Genomic DNA, 20,267 nt, shown 5'->3' on the forward strand with positions numbered 1-20,267 from the left:
TTAAGCAGAAAAAATATGAGTACCTACCAAATATAATTTTTATAAATATTTTTGTGATTTTATTTTTTTTTAATTTAGGTTTATTAAATACACGATATTTTAGTAGCAGCAAATTTTAGTATGATATTTTAATATTCTTGCTACCTACTTATGTTGGGCATACAGTTTGACATTTATAATATTAATCTTTATTACTAAAGGATTACCAGATATTAGCCTATCAGTTGCAGTTGCAGTATATCAATCAACTTTGCAAGCATTTCCGATTGCACTTGGGGAAAGTAATTAATTCCTTCTTAATTATGCATTAGAAGTCGTAAGAACTTTCGTTAAAATGTGCTTAGCATTCGATTCTTGTACACTATTACCAAATATTGCAGCTTTCTAAATGCATTCGTGTGTTGGATGAAGTCCAAAATAAAGTTTATCCAAATGCGAAGTACCTACCTAGCATTTCATTAGAAAACAAGAGAGAATACAAGAACTCACATTAATTTTAATTACTCACTACGTTTATGTACTCTTTTAATAACATTTAAAGAAGTTATATGAAAATTTTGTTCGTTCCAAATTCAAATAACCACAATGAGATTAACGAGTATGAAAAATGCATCGTAATTTTGCTAGAAACCAAACATTAAAGTAATTTTCCCCTAATTTTGTTCTTAACTAATCATAATTGTTTCAAATAACGTAGGAAACAATTTAATTCCATTTTCTCCCTATTAATTAATTAATCAGGTAAATAAATCAATTTTTTAACCAATTTTCGACGTTTCGTTCAACTGTTTTAGAGTTTCTTGAAGTATTTGTTAAGTTAACAACTAATATTTGTTATTTTTTGAATTAAAGTCAAAGTGAAATATTTTGTGAAACCTACTGAATTAATAATGAAATAATGAAATCGGAAATACTCCTCAACAACAATACACTCTTAAAAATGATATGTTAAGATAAAAGGAGTTGCCGGCTTGACTAAAGTAAATCTTCCAGTGTTTCCATCGTTCCTAGTCTATTTATCGGCATAGTAAAATAGTGAATAATAACAATACGTGAAAATTTGCTTTACTTATTAAATATTTTCTTATAAAAATGTTTGAACAAGATTGCAATTCTTTCTTCCTGGATATGACACACCCGCAGGAAAGGTGCGCAAAATATCCCACCTAAATGAGACTCATTTTTATGATTAATTACGTTTCTGCTTTTACAAAGCATGTCATTTTCGCTTCTCCCACTAACAATTACTGTGGTGGAAAAAATATTTTCTGTCGCCTTACATATATATATACCCACAAACAATAAATCTGTATCATTTACTATCGATTATTATTTTATTGGCACCATCATTCGGCTTTTGTTTTCAAAACAGTGCACGCGTACCAACCAACTGTATAACTGATATTTTAAACAGGTAACTCAAAGTTATTTATTAGTTAAAGTACTTATATATTGTACACCAAAAGCTTTAAGGAAGAAAATTTACTGTATCTGAACTATATATAGCATTTTTCTGTTTTCTAATTTCACTTTAATCAATAACTATTTAAAATTTTTTTGAGATTTTTTTCGATTTATATCTCTTCAAACAGAAGCAGTATTACAAGACTCCAATATTAATTCTCATATTAAAAGAATTATATTACAGTATTAATTTTAAAGAAATATTACTGCAGTGAGTTCAATGCTTCTTGTTCCTTTGAAAAAATTTAGTAATTTCTTTCTGCTGCTGTCCCTTTCTATAAACACCGTGTATTTGGTCCCACAAATACGATTCTATATCCACAATTTTACGGAATATCACTTTGTTCGGAGAAAGTTATCTGTACTTATTTAAAAATATGCGGTGAAAATAGAACTTGTTTAACCATTTATTTACTTTAAGGAAATCACAAATTTCTCTCTGCAAACAGTAGCACAACCATATTCCTTATATTCTACCAAAATACGTACAAGAAGGGGGAAAATAAATAAATATAGTTTATAAGCATCCTCATGGTGTTCATTAATTCTTACTACGTGCCTTATTAACAGTACAACTACTTTTGATTGAAGCTTCTCCTATATGTATTATTCTTGTTTTAGGTCAAAATGTTTTCAAAGGCTTTTGTAATCTGTGCTGTTCTTGTTGCAAAAGCTTACTGTCATCCTTCAGGAAATATCACTGACAGAAGTGATTTTGGAAGTGCAAAAGCAGCTTTGGCCCAGTTACCAACTCTTGCTGTAGATCTTATTCGGCAAAAACCGGTGAGTTGCGTTTTTCTTACAATTAAAATACATTAAATAGATTTAATAATTACGCTCTGAATTGTTATATTTGCACCATTTTAATTATTTATCTACAGCAAGGTAATTTTTTTGTTGTTGTGTTCACTCTTCATACATGTGTTATAATTATTAATATTACACAATAAAAGCACTTAAATTCCTTTCTCTTATAAAAAAAATGTGATCTTATGTCTCCAATAAGTTTCAGAATGATATATATACATAGTGGTCATATTTGTGTAAATGTTTGTAACAGTTTTCAATAAATATTAATGGCAAGTCTTCTGAGCAAGTATTAACCTTGTGCCAAGGCAGATGTACAACATTGTTACATATATTTTGAAATAGTTAATTCATAGTTAGGTTATTTTCCAACTTTCACTGTAAGAGTGAGGCAACGTTAATGACTGTCCTATTCGAAAATCATTCTACTGAAACGATACGATTATTCACGCCCATTTAAAATTCCTATGCACAATAAAAATCGCTTCAGCGTTGTATCAAAAATTTTTAATTACATTGAACTTTGATTGATTCACTCTATTTGGCTTCTTCTACAACCGGAATCGTCTGTGATTGATAATGCAATGTGAATCGCCTATTAATGTAAACAAATGGTCGATCACCTTATTGTTTAGATCAAGAAGACCTATAATAAATTGATGTATCAACAGAAAACAACCAAATAGATAATTCCAGAAAGTTTGGAGAAAGGAAAAATATGGACTTTTTATCATGTCATCAAAAAGTAAAAGTTATTAGNTTTATGATGACAAAGCGAAACTTTTTTAGTTAAATTTCGGATGCCATTGAATTTTTATACCTGTATAAAAATATTCTTTATACGAACATATCTGTAGCGTTTTTGTAAATAGTATTTCTTGTGATAAATATAGTAGTTACATTTAATTATCCTTTATTTAAACAACAACTAACAATATCAAAATAATATAAGTATCAATTAAATCAGATAAACACGTTTAATACATACCAAAGGACCCGATGAGCAGGCACAAAACTTTACCAATGGCGTAGCTGACTGACCAAGGACTATCAACACCAGTATATTAAATGCATTAATAATTAAAAATAAGCACCACAAATTCAGTTAAAGTTGCAGTGATAATAATTTTCACAAGTAGCATATTATTTAGGTGCACTGTCCCTAAATAACAATTTTATGTTAAAAAAAATAAGATTAAATAAAAGAACGTTCTTATATTTATTACAAAAATATTCACTTACTACAAGTTTCATGAAAAATAAATTAACATCCAAACGATCAATAAAACACAACTACAAAAAGCTATGAAAACAAAACGTAAATAAAAACCATGTGTTGTACTTGATATATCAAATAAAATTCACCTTTAATAACATTTTGTACCTTATGTTTTTAATTGGTACCTATACATAATTCAAAAGGTATTAATTATATGTATAAAGTTAGAAGCGTAATTAAGGAACTTAAAAGACCTTTTGTTCTAATAATAAATAAAAAGTCCATTGGATAAGGATGGGGGGGATATTATTGCAAGGACTACGGAGTCACTTGCAGTACAATCATTTTTTCATCAAAAACATACGGAACAGCTTTTTAACTTACTCTTAAAATCTGAAAAAGACGGAAAACAATAGTTCAAATGTACTAAGAGCTGAGGCTTCACATTTATTGTAGAAAGGATGATCATTCTAGTCACTGTTCTTGTAATTATTGTAAAACATACAGGATTTTCCAGTTAACTTCTATGAATGATAAAAATTTTAATAACTGGTTCTCTATTGTTGCTAACTGATGTGTTACATTTCATCACTGGGAAATGGGACTATTTTCATGCCAGAAATAGGGAGAAGGACCCGCGTCATTAAATCTCATCTATTAGGAAAATTAGCTACTAAATTACCATACTTTATTAGTTCAAAATACGATAGTTTATTGTATAACCATATTCATATTCAACTCTCTATGTACATGTAATTGTTTTGTATAGTTTTCCTCTTCTTGGTGTTTTTAGTCGAACATTTTGGTTATTACAAAATGTTAAAATTAGAATTTACAAACCTCTTAGTCACGCAAGGTCCTTAGACATTAAATTTAATAGCAAAAAACGTTGGTAAATAAATGATTTCTTCTCCATTAAAGAAGATCAGAAGGAATTACCCTTTTGCTCAATTTCTCATACATAGACACCAATTAAAGCTATATTTACCACTCGGGTTTACTATTATGGCAACGAATGCTAGTAGTATTTTTAGGTCAACAAAAGCAAACACTGGCGTTAGTAAATCTACACAAAAATAACGAATCCGCACGCACAAAGTTTATGCGAACGCAAACACACACGCACACCGATCACTGTAATCATCATCACTGACGATATCATCACTGGCTTACATGTCGTAAGATTTGTAAGTGTACGAGCTTCGCTTGTGTTTTACGGTGCAAAATAACAGCATCGACGATATGAGACCATACAGCTGAAAAAACATATTTTTTGTACAATAATATACACAGTGGTTGATAATGAATCAATCATAAGGCAACTGCTAATTCATGACTCAACTCCAAAATCAGATGATTCAGTTGTAAATAACTTACTAAAAATCAGAAACTTATGAATCATGAAGTACAGTAAGTATTAATGCAGTAACTTATGAGGTTTGATCAGTTATTTGTGTTTAGTGTTGGTAATTTGGGACTTCCCACCAAATTTAGGGGGTAAATTAGTGGAATAGGTTCTTTTAGGAGTATTTTTAAAGACTTTTTGGTTTTTGTATTTGTTTGTTTGTATCTACACAACCTCGTTACATAGAATTAAGACATTTCTAGAAAGCTGCTCTCAGCAAGACGGGTTGTAACCACTCCTATACAAAAAAAGCCCAAGAAGGGCGAAGATTTAACAGAGCTGTCAGAAGTCACAACTGAAACTGCCCGAGATAAAAATGTTCAGTCTCTCAAAGTCTCTGAAAGCGAGACTCGAGTCTCCGTCTCTCATCGAGTCTCTCTGGTGTCGCTGAGAAAAACTGTCAAAAAACTGTTTAGCGTCTCTGAACGAGAGACTCGAGTCGCTCTTAGAGAGATCCTCATTTCGTATCCAGTCTCTGAACGAGAAACTCGAATCTCTGAAAGAGAGACTCGAATCTCTCAATAAGTGGTGTCTCGATAGACATGGTTAAAATTTTCTAAGTTCAACATATTTCAGAGATCCCAGTCTTTCTACGAGAGACTCGAGTCTCTCAATTTTTCAGTTTTATTCATTCAGTCTCTNAGTCTTTCTACGAGAGACTTGAGTCTCTCAGTTTTTCAGTTTTATTCATACAGTCTCTCTGTAAGAGACTGGGTGAACATTGAACAGTAATAGTTCCGACTTTTTTAGTAAAGGAAATGCCTTTTTTAAAGAAATTACAACTTATTCTTTTTGGGGATTTTCCCAAAGAATGGTGAAGACTTTAGGGGTTTTTGACTTCAGCCTTAAGGGTAAAACCTTTTGGGAATTGGCTGCAATGGGTGTGCATCTGATACTTTCGAAAGTTTAAAAATTAAATAGGTAAAATAATCATCATTATAACGTCATCAGTCCTAGACTGGTTGGACAAGCACCTCCACTCTTTATTTTCCTGAGCTAATCTTAACAAGGTGATTAATTAATCATAAAAATTAAACTAATTATATTGCAATGCGGCATGGAATAATTATTACTCCAAGTAATATTTTATGTAAACTATATACGGAATCCAACATACAAAAAAGTAAAAAATCGAAGAAAAATTTAAAAACATTTTGGCGCCAGCTAACTACCAAATAAATAACAAATATGAAATGTTTATAGTGATTTTGTGTAGTTAATTACCCGTATATGCGCTATTTTATAACCGAAAATTTACAATCAATAACACTCAATTTTTACAGTCCTAAAAATATCCCGCAGTTTTCTGAGGCTAATGATCTGTTAAGATCAATCACTATTGTAAATCACCAGTCAGTCAAATCCGTAGCAGTATACACAAAGTTAAATATAGAAAACCTTTAAAGTAACTTTCGAATCAAAGTATTGCCTTAAAGGAATATCGAATACTACAGAAAATGTTGTATTTCTTGGAATGAAAGTCATACTTACCATACTAATATTTAAGTTCGAAACCTTTTAATAGCCAATAGAAGAACATACCTGAATGAAAGCAACTGCAAGGCCTACAACTCCAACGATATGTAATCTTTGAATAAACCACATCTTCACTTGATCAGAACATCCTTTTGGGAACCAGTAGTCAGGAATACCTGAACGTCCGCATTCATCTGCTACCCCGAACTTAACAGCAGGAACACAACATGAATCCGGAACCCATTTCTTTGTAGGCCAAGCATCTATCATGTACCAATCCTCATAATTTTGAACGCCACAACAATGAAACTAAAATTAAAATTATAATGGTACACACTGCATTTATAATGTTAACATTTACCAAAGAGACGTGTGATATACCAAAAGATGGCCAGCAATTAGTTCGGATATAGAATTTTCGCTCTTTTTGAAGTCGCGATCAAAACTTAAATTTTACAAGTCGACTTCTAATAACTCTGAAGGACACAACCAACTTCAAGTTTAAAGTCACCACCGACTAGTTTGCTCATTAATCTGCATGCAACCTTACTAATCTGGACAAAACAAACAAAAAATTTTTCCCTATAGGTACTTTACTATTGGAATCGATCAAATACTTTTGGATCCATTCATCTACGACTCTATAGTCACAAAAAATATATAAGGTTGTTCAAGTCGGTGATTTTCGATTTTCTGGCCACTTTGAACTCCATATTACCTAATAAATAATTTGACGCAATCTAAATCTCAAAGATAGCAGGTTTTCTTCTAGTATTTACCAGGTCTATAATTTACACACATATATATTTTCGAAAATTTACATTTTTTCGTATGTTAATCTTTTTCAGAATCATCAGTTAAGTATTTATATCGCATGAGCATATTGAAAAAAGAATATGCAAATAGTCTTGCAAGTCTTTGCGATTCCGTTTTAGGTATATCTACCGCGGAAGTTCGCACTACAAATTGATGTGATGTTTCCCAAGGTCGTCTACTATATTATTCACGTCTCTACATGTTATTCAATGTGCTTTATGTTTGTCGTCAGGTAACTAATTAATTTATTGATTTATTGTACACACGACTTTTTTCCTTTGTAGAAAATCAACACGAAAACCACTTTCATAAAGGCCAGAGTAAAGGTTGAGATTAATTGATTGAAAAAGTTGACTAGTTGTAAGGTGTACTGATTTCTAATTTTAACGAATTCTTTATCTTTCTGCTTATGCAGTAAGTAGATTTTAAAGAATTTAATTTGACAAATATTGTAAAACATTAAATTTAGGTAGTTACATTTTCCAGTTACATCTTCTACATTACTGTAAAAGTTATTTGTTGTATGGGTGATATTTTTTCATTCATTTATTCAAATAATGATTTAAAAGGAATCAACAGTTATCGTATCGAAAAATGTTTTATTTAGCTGCATGGGTAATAATTAGAAGAATTCTTCCTTGTGCAATTCCCACAGTAAACTACAGGTGTATATTAGGAAATAAATTCAAATGTTTGTACGCCATTTAGCACGTTCGCCAGCAAGGAATCTATTCTGGTAGGTATAACAAGCTGCTCAAACAAAGTTCTTATTTGTCCAGGCCATTTCTGGGAATATTATCACACCTGCCGGCTATTAATAGGTATACATGCAAAAAAACGTAAACCAAAGCATATTTTGGAAAATGTAAACCAAAAGAGTAACTAAATCAATAAAGGTATGTACGATACTTTTCTAAACCAAAAATTGTATAGTAACCAGAACTACAGACTACTACTTTTTTAAAGTCGTTTCTAAGCTAATTAAGGACCATTTGCACAAAAAAGAGATAAATAAGCACTAATTAGAAACAACTTCCTGATCCACTGACACACTACGTGTGAAATTAGTGAAGATATTTACAAGAAGAGACCATAAATATACGAAGTCGAATTTTTAAGTAACTTTTTTTTAAANAAATTCGCTTATAATGACTCCGCATATAACCACAATAATCTCTTTATAATATAAAGGCTTAGAATGATTCTGGTTAAAGTGACCATTCGTTTATAATGCCGTACTATTCCGAACAGTCACGTCATGCTTTTCAAAAATAACCTTCTAAGTTATTAATGTAATTTTATCTGTTGTTGAGGATGTAATTGCTGTAAAGAGAGCGATACTGCATATACAGTGATAAATTTTGTCTCCAAAGAGTTATTAATTTTTGTTGCGATCGATAACCTTTTGCTGTTAATGTGCTGCGGATTATGGAAGTCATTACCGTTTTAATTTAACATCGTAATATTTCTATTACCGCAAGTACGAAGTAATTTTGAATTGATTGTAAAAATCGTATTACAACCATAGCTGGATAAGTTGAAACATGAAAATTATAATCAAACAGGTCCATAATATTCTAGAAAATTAACTATTATAATAATAGTCGTTGTAAAACTGGCAAAAAAAAACGAATTAGAAACAGATGACCATAATGTTATACAGTTTTATGTACTATTATTATTTTATCTACGTTATTAAAACTAAGAAACTGCCTGTCTCTCGCGTTTGATCCGCCGTAGTATCAATTTTAGTTTTTGTTGCTTTTCTCGTCATAAAAAGTTTATGACTTTTCCAGACAGCTATTGCTTTTTACAAAATATGCAAAGTTACGTAAAGAGTTAATAACGATCGTCGCTAATTTTTATTATTTTTAAATAGTTCCATAGTTGTATGGACTGGCATTTTTAAAATGGCAGATCTACCGTGACTTTTATGCAAAGGAAAAGAGTTTGAAACAACGTCGGTTTGTAATATTAGAAAAATACTAATTAATAAGAACCTATAAGTTATCGGTTTCTTCTGAGAATGTGCGGGGCTATAACAATAAAAAACATAAACTTGTAGTTTTTGAAAAGTAAATACATATATCTAATACTTATATAAGAATGCAAGTAGGTATGTAAGTATAATAAATAGTTGAACTTCCGTGTATACATAAAACTAACAATGGTGTAGCGCCTGCATATTAAAAACCATAAAAAACTTTCTACATAGTTCATAATTTTTTTGTGACACATCGTGGAAAAGAGGATTAATAAAATTAAACACACCCGTAGGTATTTATATAATATATATGCAACACGTAATCTGAAAATCTGGCATTTTCTAATACGTCTAGGCAGTCAAGATAATCATACAATACAAACAAAGCAGTGGGCAGTTAAATCAAAACAACTTCAATCGAATAGGTCAAAACTGATTTAATGGTTTGTACGAATAAATTAATAGTTATATTGTTACTTTATTTTCTAATTGGATTGCATATTCTGTAATGTGAACAAGCGAACCTAGTGACAAATTATCCCCCGCCCCCTAAATGAATTTCATCGCTGTTTTCTTGGACAATGTACAATAAAAAAATATAGTGAAATGTCTTTAACACTAACACCTAATAAATGACGTAGTAATTCTGAAATTATGCACCACCCCCAATGTAAACCACTGTCAAAACGGTGTACTACTCAAAGAAACTAATTAATGCTACAAATGCCACAAGTTAACTGCAATTATTTAAACAACAGTTAGCTACCCTAATGCCAAATACAATATTTGACAATATTCGGCTAAGCGTTTATTTAACCGCTGTTTTTTTAATTGCTTAACTACATCCTGCAATGCCAAATTGTAAAGATTGGCTTTGACATACACAAGACTTACCGTAATCAACATAAACCTGCTTTGCATCCAAGATCCGCAACAAGCGCAAAAGGACAGAATACAGGCTGTTATTCCCACAACAATTGCTAAAATGTCAGCGCTCAGCATTGCATACTGGGGCAGTAGGGTAGCATACCCTTCGTATGCCACCCTCAGCCATATGCCGACACCCAAAATGCCGCATCCTGTCATCTGGAAAATACAAAAGAAAATCGTTATATTGAAACGTTTTCCCAACAACGTTTTGTGGAAGGAAACTGTATTTATCTAGGTGTATTAGCCAAAGTACTATATTAACTGTATTAGCCTGTTTGACAGTCACTGAAAGGAAAAAAGTACCTGTAAGTACAAAGGATTATATGTAGTACTGGAAAAATTTCAAACAGTTAAGAATCAGTTTCAGTAGTCATTGAAAAATCTGCCTATTCTTTCGCAAAAATTCTCAATGTACTAAACCAGAAATTATTATGGAACTATGGGTAGGTACTATTGAATAATTAAGAAAAAGTATATACTCGTGGACACTAGGCATGTACCTTTTATTGTATTACATTTTACTTCCTAGCAGGAGGTAATTTAAGTTAACATGCAGAAGGTAATTTAAGTTAAATTAAGCCTCTACGAACATGTAGATATACTGCAAGTTAGCTTTAACATGATGTTGTAAACTAGATTCAATTTTACTAGCAACATTCCAGTTTTATGCGTATGTAAATGGAAGAGAAAACTTCCGCAATACTGAACTTGACATTCCTACTAAATGGTACATGTACGCAAATAAATTTGGAATACAACATTGCCATCTATTTTCTGAAAACGTGTAGATTAAGTCTTTATTTCAAGTTATGTTCTTAAATTATTTAAATAAAGATGCCGCCATTTCTTTTTAATTTAAAAGCAAATATTATCCCATATAAAAATAAAACTAGTATTAAGATTACTTATGTAATATCTCAAAATAGTAACAGAATGCAATAAATAAATTTTTAACAATACTTATAAGTTAACAACGAATACGATTATTTATGAATATGTAGGTAAATCATCATCACCATAAGGTCATCAGTCCTAAGACTGACTGGACACGCATCTACTCTTTCCTATCCTGAGTTAATCTTTTTCCCTAATACTAAAACATCCCACATCCTTAACTTTTTGTGAACAGTAATCTAATCTATATCCAGATCTGCCTCTACCCCTTTTAACACCTGTTTCTGCTTCCAATATGCCTCTAAATAACCTTTTATGCTCGATTATTTCGGGATTATTAGAGTTCCTAGATACCAAAAATCAGCTACTTCTTCTTATTTTTCGTATCCTATATTTAAATTCACTCTTTCGTTCCTTGCATATCAATATTTTTGTTTTCTTTTATTTATTGTCATACAATACTGTTCAGTCAATACCAATAGGTAAGTACGTATATATAATAAAACTTTATATTTTATTATCTTATTCACCTTTGTCCTTGCATATTTTTTATAAGTATCCTGCAAGGCCCAAAATGGCCACCGCCAAATTTGAATCAAAACCCATGTTAAGGTATGCATGCTTTTCAATTACTCTCTTCCGGATTCAATCTATTTCTATCCACATACATACATAAGCTTAACGTTAATATTTATAACGGAAACGTATATGATGGTTTATTACCTCTTTGTTATCCAAAGACTTATAAATAGCCTTTCGATAAAAGTTACCGCTACAACAACCCATTCTTAGGTCACTCTTTACCCTTAAGAGGAACAACGTCTACAGCTAATTTTAATTAGCTTTACCGAAAACATTCTACGTACTTAAAGAACATTTTCTTCTCAAAATAACTATATATGTCCACAAACAGCTCCTCCGTTTAATATGCATAAGTTATCCCATTTTAGTTTTAATTTACGAATGTTATAAAAATTACTTCTAGCATGCTACAACTTTCGAAATATTTTGTATGTAGTAGTGGGTGGCAAATTTATACCTACAGATGATATGCGAAGGTGTCTTTATTTTTATAAAATTGCTAAAGGATATTAGCAATCATCGGATATTGCAGATTACGTAAGAATAGATGGGCGAACTAAGTAGGTCTTAAATTATCTACAGCAATACACATTAATTTCTAATTTAAGGAGGTGCAATTCTCTTTGTGTTTGTTTCTGGAATTGACAGTTTTCTTTTTTTTAGTATAATAATAACCATAGAAGTCAAATTAAAACAAGCAAGTTTTGGAATGAGGGAAATCCCTAATTAGTAATTTGTTTATGGAAACAAAAGGTACTTTTTCTTAATTATCTCATTGACTGACAAACAGTTAATAATACAGTACACTCAATTATGTTAACATCGTATAACGAAAACCTCAGCATATGAATTACACTAGGTCGTCGTTTACAGGGAACAGCCCTAATATATGTACATTTATAGAAATACTGTTATTGTCCCCGGTATATTTGGTACTTCCCCAGTCGTATAAACTGTTTTATTCGTATTTATCAATTTGAACTAATTGATAATATGAATAACTGTTAATGTTTTTGTTCACACAATCGAATGAGTTGTTTTGGTAAAAAGTTTATACATGTAAGAAACAAGCTTTCGTTAATAAATTAGTTATTGTCATTCACCTTTCTCTTACCAAATATTACATACGGATATAAAGGCTAGATTCAATTTTTTGAAAACGAAAACACCAAATAATTCTTTCCGCTTTTTCCTTATTACCACAAACGTTCGTGCTACACGTTTTATCCTACATTTAATTAGTCATTAAGTACCTTCCAATGACTAGACTAGTAATTTTTTATTTTAAAAAGAAACAGTAAATAAACCAACACTCTAGTTGAATACATGCATCAGTATTAAGTGACTAACCATTCCCTAGGTAAAAGGTTTATTAAGCGAACCGCAATACTTTAGAAATAATATCCTTAAGAAGAGTGTTGCTTCCGATAAAAAAACGGACGATTTGTACTTCCTCTTCCTCCGCAGAAAAGTAATTGAATGAACGAATGTGCATGGTCATGGAACCGCTACTCAAGTACAGTGGAATTCGTTTATTATGACTCCGCCTGTATTGACCAACCGCTTAATATGAAGTAATTGCAGTGCTAAGTTTGGTTTTCATATTAAATTCTCTATAGAAAAATTTGGATATAATGACTCCGTTTAAAATGACATATCGTTTATTATGATTGATTTATAAGAAATCATATCCGGCTGTAGTGACCCAAATGATTAATAAAAACATATTCGCTCATTTTTCTGACCCTTATGTATATTTATATTACAATTCATCGTTCTTTTTCTTTTTCTGTTAATAGATATATATATACAACTTGTAGTTTTTCTCTCTATTAAACTAAATAACTAACCAAAATAGAAAGTTNCGACCACATAAAGCTAATTTTTCTATCCCTAGGGAACAGTTTTTTTTTTGAATGAAAGGTACCCTATGTCTTTTTCTGTTTCCTTAACAATGTGTGTAGAAAATTTCATGATGATCGGTTATATAGTTAAGGCGTGAAATAGTTCCAAACAAACAAATAAATTCATATTGGTATTTATAATATTAGTTAGGATAAACGCAAGGAATAGTATTTATAATTAATTAATCAAAATACTTACCAAAAGAATAACATTCAGCCAGCAAAATATGTAGCGGACACATGTATATCCACTTTTTGACATGTTTTTGCTAGCTGTTTTCCATCTAAAAATAAAGAAAAAAAAATAAGGTAAACGCACTTTTATAGTTAATTAAAATTTATGATTACTATTGTAAACAACAATTCTACATTCTAAGATAAAATTAGTGTCTCGTTAAATATTTGAGTACCATAAATAACATATAAACAATAAGAATAATATTATCTACAGTATATTGTTGACGTCTACGTATTTTATCATAAAATGAATACCATTTTCGAATTGCGTACATAAGTTAGATGATATTTTATGTTTAAGCGTAAAAATAAATATAAGATGCGTATATCTTATGTAATAGTTTATGTCACAGGTTGAAGTCATAGTTGCAGATAGAGAATGACATAATTTAAACTATAGATACAAAAAGGCAATAATTTCGTATTTTCAATTGATGATCCGGCAAATGAGTTATTTGCAAACAAGTTCGTAATATTTCCGCTTACGAATGATAGAGGATGCGTGCAATTTTTACTGATTAAACATTAGGTACATCTACGCAACGAACTAGATAAAAAAATGGTTTCGCAAACCATTATTTGAACGAGATAAATGATAGATTGTTCTAGAGTTTACCTAGTAAAAATTTATTCATATATTACAGAGCTCTAATTGTTTTCTATAACGTACAAAGCAGTATAGAAGACAATTTGTGATAATAGATAATAGAAATCATGAATTCTAGGTATGCAATTAAAGCGCATTATCAAAAAAAAATGATGGATTGGATTATGTTCTATGTTCATGTTATTAATAAAAGAGAAATTAGGAGGCATTCCTTTACTTATCTATTAGCCAGATATACCAAAATGATAAACTAATTTACAGACATGTAAACATATGGCAAATTAACGTGTGCAATTGTTGGAAAAGCTGGTAATTATTTTTAGTCGATGTAGGGAAATGGGCAAAGGAAATGTTTTCAAACAGCTTGTAAGAAAGTTAATTTATGTTTCAACCCAGATGAAGCAGAATTCCGTTCGACCTAGATACCAAAACGTATTCCTAATTATTTTGGTATAATTAGAAAGAACGACAAGATAGAAGCAACTAATTGGCTCAAATTGTTATTAAAATTTGGTTTAATATTAACCTAATCAGTTAGCACTTCTCGAATGTGCAATTAGCACTTACATGATAATGGATCGTCTAGGATTTTAATCAACAAACTCACAAAAATTATTTTTTTATCGTTTGGACGTGTATTTAAGTAGATTATACATACACAAATCAAAATTAAATTTTTCCTGATATTTGTTTATTCACATTCTACACAAAACGCTTAATGTGTATAAATATTATTACAATAAGCAAATTCAGTTTTAATTTATAAGAGTTTAGGAATTTCAAACTTTGTTTTGTTTAATGAGTACTAAATTATCCATTATTTCCTCATGTATGTTACATTGTAGTGGCGGCTTAAAAAAATAAGGTCACAGAGGTCACAAAAACAAAAATACATTTTTGATAATCCTTAATTAATATACATATACCTATAAAATTAAATTCGCTTATAATGACTCCGCATATAACCACAATAATCTGTTTATAATATAAAGGCTTAGAATGATTCTGGTTAAAGTGACCATTCGTTTATAATGCCGTACTATTCCGAACAGTCACGTCATGCTTTTGAAAAATAACCTTTTACGTTATTAATGTAATTTTATCTGTTGTTGAGGATGTAATTGCTGTAAAGAGAGCGATACTGCATATACAGTGATAAATTTTGTCTCCAAAGAGTTATTAATTTTTGTTGCGATCGATAACCTTTTGCTGTTAATGTGCTGCGGATTATGGAAGTCATTACCGTTTTAATTTAACATCGTAATATTTCTATTACCGCAAGTACGAAGTAATTTTGAATTGATTGTAAAAATCATATCCTTAAGAAGAGTGTTGCTTCCGATAAAAAAACGGACGATTTGTACTTCCTCTTCCTCGGCAGAAAAGTAATTGAATGAACGAATGTGCATGGTCATGGAACCGCTACTCAAGTACAGTGGAATTCGTTTATTATGACTCCGCCTGTATTGACCAACCGCTTAATATGAAGTAATTGCAGTGCTAAGTTTGGTTTTCATATTAAATTCTCTATAGGAATATTTAAAATGACATATCGTTTATTATAACTTATTCTCAAGAAATCATATTCGGCTATAGTGACGTAAATGATTAATAATAACATTTTCGCTCATTTTTCTGACCTTTTCTTCCCCTGGCAATATGTGTACAAAATTTCATGATAGGTTTTACCCGCGGCTTCGCTCGTGGTGATGTCCAAAATACGTGTCAAAGGCGACCACATAAAGCTAATTTTTCTATCCCTAGGGAACAGTTTTTTTTTTCTGAATGAAAGGTACCCTATGTCTTTTTCTGTTTCCTTAACAATGTGTGTAGAAAATTTCATGATGATCGGTTATATAGTTAAGGCGTGAAATAGTTCCAAACAAAAAAATAAATTCATATTGGTATTTATAATATTAGTTAGGATAAACGCAAGGAATAGTATTTATAATTAATTAATCAAAATACTTACCAAAAGAATAACATTCAGCCAGCAGAATATGTAGCGGACACATGTATATCCACTTTTTGACATGTTTTTGCTAGCTGTTTTCCATCTAAAAATAAAGAAAAAAAACAAACACTGGCGTTAGTAAATCTACACAAAAATAACGAATCCGCACGCACAAAGTTTATGCGAACGCAAACACAGACGCACACCGATCACTGTAATCATCATCACTGACGATATCATCACTGGCTTACATGTCGTAAGATTTGTAAGTGTACGAGCTTCGCTTGTGTTTTACGGTGCAAAATAACAGCATCGACGATATGAGACCATACAGCTGAAAAAACATATTTTTTGTACAATAATATACACAGTGGTTGATAATGAATCAATCATAAGGCAACTGCTAATTCATGACTCAACTCCAAAATCAGATGATTCAGTTGTAAATAACTTACTAAAAATCAGGAAATTATGAATCNGCTAATCGTGTTTTCATATTAAACCTATGAAAGGAAATAATAATTAGGTTGTTAAGATGCAGTTCACCTATAGGTATGAATTAAACGTACATAAATAGGTTTCTGACATTTCAACCCGTCAGTTCGTCCACCATTCCTTAAACATTATCTAGAATTAAAAGTAACGTTTTAGATGCATTTATTCAGATTAATGTATACGATTTCCAATTTCCAGCAGTCTTCAACATATCAATGTCAAATTAGCAATTTAAAATCGTTACCCAAACGGTCACTAATATGCGGTTGCTCTCTATTAGAAAACAGGCGTTCTCGGAATCATTTTTTTTTACCTAATGCCCAACGAAAACGATTCTTTATTGTCACGATTGTAATAAATAATGAAAAATATGCAATTTACTTATAAGAACGGAATCTAAACGTCTATTGTTTAATCATCACACATGAGAACGAGAGCCCGTCTTTTCATTTATTCATAAGCTTAACGAGATTGACTTTAAAAAAAAATTGACCATTATCAACTCAACAAGAGAAACGTGAAAGTTGAACGTTATACAAAAACATATGTATATGCATACATAGATAGATATAGCACAGCTGCAAAGACTTTTGTCCGCTTTAGAAGTACCCCATTGTACACAAAACAGGTCTTACACCATTAAAAACCGTCACCTAATTCACTTTAGAGTATGCCACCGATTGTTAGATCAAATCTCAAAAAAGAGAACTCACTAACTATACATACGTGAAAGCGAAATCCACTTTACAACTTATTGTAGCAGTAAAACTTGAAACAGTTGAAAAAATAATAAAATATGATTACCCAACTAGGAAAACTTTATATGTATGTATATAGGAAATACGAATCTTTACGTTTTTATTCTATCTTTGGAACCGCTAAATTAATATTTTAAATAAAAATTGAAGTTTAATTTACGATTACGAAAATCAAAATTGAGGATTTTTATTATTATTACAATACTTAAGTTGATTAAAGTTATTTACTTAACATTTAAAATGTCTTTACAATTGTTACAACAGGTAGCCTGTTGCAAACATACATAACGCGAATATTTCTATAAATAAGCATGACTTGACTTTTCTAAAGGCCAATTAATAATGTTAATGCCTAATTGATAAATAATTTGAGACTTATTTGTAGGCACTTAATTCTTTATGTTCATTACGAATTAAATATTCAAAAATGTGTCAAACATGTATTAAACTTTCCGATAATAGCCAAATAACTATGGACCTATTTTTGCAATAATTTCTACAACCTTCACTGTGCTTTTACAAATGAAAAAATAATTTAGATTTCAGAAACATTTTGTCCAATGGATTTTCCGAGTGTATTATCCCAGTAAGGAGGGCTTTTCATTGATACCAATCTTCAAACATAATCTGCTTTCTACAGGAAAGTGGTAAAGCTTCAAAAGATCTCTAAAAAGTCCACGACGACATATATCTATGAATCTAAAGAATCATTAAAACATAACGCACTGATAAGATGATAATACGGTTCCCATTTGAACTTCAAACTTTCAAATTTTGCATAAATCTATAAGTATAAGATTCACATGAATCAATAATTAGCAACTCAAAGCGGTTTTAAGTGGGTCTTTTCTTAGTTTTTCCATAATTTGAAAAAAAATGCAACAAATCATAACGTTTTCACAACGTCAAATATATTAATAATTAATTAATGGTAACTTTATAAAAAAAACTGCGTACAATAAACAATAGTTAACTACTCCTATATGATGATTTTAAAAACAGTGTGTTAAATATTAGAAATCTAATACCATATAAACAAAAACTAATTAAACTTTCAAAAACTTATAAAGAAGATAATAAAAATTTGCGAAAGCTTTACGAAGANATTTGCGAAATCTTTACGAAGATAATAAAAGTTTGTGGAAGTTTAATTAGTTTTTATTAAATGAATTAAATTTTCTAACAACACTTACATGCTCGATACGTATATTTCCAAAAGCTAAAAAACACTAATTCACGCTACATACACGCAAAAATTACATTTGACAACCGCATTATTACTATGTTTAAATTTAATCCATAAACGGTTTAGTTTTTGTTGTTTATGTACTTATTTGGTTACAAAAATAAAACTTGACAATGTCACAGTTATAACATAACGCGAAGGTCAATTAAAAACTAGCGCACAACCGCGTAACATGCGTTGTTCGGTGCTCGTAGAAGAGCGCGTTTTGAGCGCAACCAGATCCATGTTTGATGTTTGGTTTTAAAACGTCCCACTCAAGCATAAGGTCGGCCGTATCCGGATGCCATCGTTTCAATTCTTCATCAGAGGAAGAAGTAGGAGATTAACAATAAATTGATTTTATGATATAGATTCACTGATCTATACTTATCTTCTTATCATTTATTCAAATCGGCGGAAGTAAACAAAGAAAAATTTTGTCGTATGGAATCCGAAGTCCTTTTTAAATCCGTTGAAATACTCGTTAGCTTATCATATATCTGTATGTAGGTACAATACACTTAATACATAATACATACCGAGTTCACAAAATTAAGTTGATAATAATTCATGGGATCGATAAATTGCTTATATGTTTATACGTAAACAAAGGAACCAAGTACCAAATGGTTATACAAATGAATGTTAAAAAATATTACACATTGCCAAAATAAACCAGTTTTAAAGTTTTGTTGTATTTTCAATTGTTTCTTAAACTTTATAATTTTGAAAAGTTTGTTCATCCTTTAGAATTTGAAAATAATGTGAATGATGCTGGAGACTTTAATGAAAGGGTAATGATATTAATATTATGGATGTTGTATCTAATAATGTTACGTGTGCTCTGAAGAAAGTTTGGTTTGTTAAATTAGAAGGAGTGTCCATGTAATAAGTCAATAAGTCCCCCTTTTTTATTTATACCATTGTCTTCTACTCTTTTGGGTGAAGAAAATACGGTTTTAACATAGGCAGCCAACTATACATGATTTCCATTCATAGCAACAGCAACCAATTAAATTCCCGCATTATTAATTAATTAATTTTGAAATTTGAAATTGTGCGTTGAAAAGATTCGTCTACAATTACTCTTTTAGTTTTCATATATCATATAAACCATCAATTCTGTGTTGAGTCTCATTACATCTCTGAGTCCACCAACTTTCCCCATAAGTACACTATGACGTTGAAGTGTACTACACTTTTGCAGAGATAATATTAGGTATAATTGTACCTTGGAGGTCCTTACGGAAAAATTTAACTTTAAGGATCCATATCTCAAAAAGTTGAATTTTTACGACTTACTACCCACTAAGACTTTTTGATATACACGTCGTGAACTATCACAGAATCTAAAGTTTCAAAAAGTTTGACAAACGGTTGTTTTCCATAAGGATGCAACGAAATCCTTTCACTATTTTTTTTTTAATTTTATCAAAACAGTGAAGGACAATAAATATATTTGTGTTTATATATGTATATTAAAAAATAAAATAATAACTAATAAAGTTAT

General features: G+C 30.6%; 1 protein-coding gene across 2 annotated transcripts; it reads right to left on the reverse strand.

The window, feature by feature from the left end:
- Positions 1-3,541: 3,541 nt before the first annotated feature.
- On the reverse strand, positions 3,542-19,070 carry LOC108744857 (tetraspanin-9). 2 transcript variants are annotated; one of them, XM_025975088.1, is made up of 5 exons: positions 18,726-19,070; positions 16,298-16,382; positions 10,066-10,257; positions 6,438-6,680; positions 3,542-4,746 (listed from the first exon to the last, which is right to left on the reverse strand). In XM_025975088.1, exons 2-5 carry the CDS (start codon positions 16,358-16,360, stop codon positions 4,660-4,662), a joined length of 585 nt encoding a protein of 194 aa, XP_025830873.1. In that variant the 5' UTR covers positions 16,361-16,382; positions 18,726-19,070; the 3' UTR covers positions 3,542-4,659. The 2 variants fall into 2 exon arrangements, with proteins under 2 accessions (XP_025830873.1, XP_025830874.1); XM_025975089.1 differs by lacking the exons at positions 16,298-16,382; positions 18,726-19,070 and adding an exon at positions 13,681-13,788 and having other exon boundaries at positions 3,543-4,746.
- Between the last annotated feature and the right edge of the window lie 1,197 nt (positions 19,071-20,267).

This window comes from Agrilus planipennis, unplaced genomic scaffold (assembly GCF_000699045.2).
Source record: "Agrilus planipennis isolate EAB-ADULT unplaced genomic scaffold, Apla_2.0 scaffold35, whole genome shotgun sequence".
In the NCBI taxonomy this organism is placed as follows: domain Eukaryota; kingdom Metazoa; phylum Arthropoda; class Insecta; order Coleoptera; family Buprestidae; genus Agrilus; species Agrilus planipennis.

Excerpts from the sequence above, each read along its gene's own strand:
- LOC108744857 (XM_025975088.1), bottom strand. The coding sequence starts at position 16,360 with ATGTCAAAAAGTGGATATACATGTGTCCGCTACATATTCTGCTGGCTG. Across the intron at positions 6,681-10,065 it reads GCAGGTTTATGTTGATTACG|TTTCATTGTTGTGGCGTTCA; the intron begins GTAAGTCTTGTG and ends TTTTAATTTTAG. Across the intron at positions 4,747-6,437 it reads TTGCAGTTGCTTTCATTCAG|CTGTATGGTCTCATATCGTC; the intron begins GTATGTTCTTCT and ends ATGTTTTTTCAG.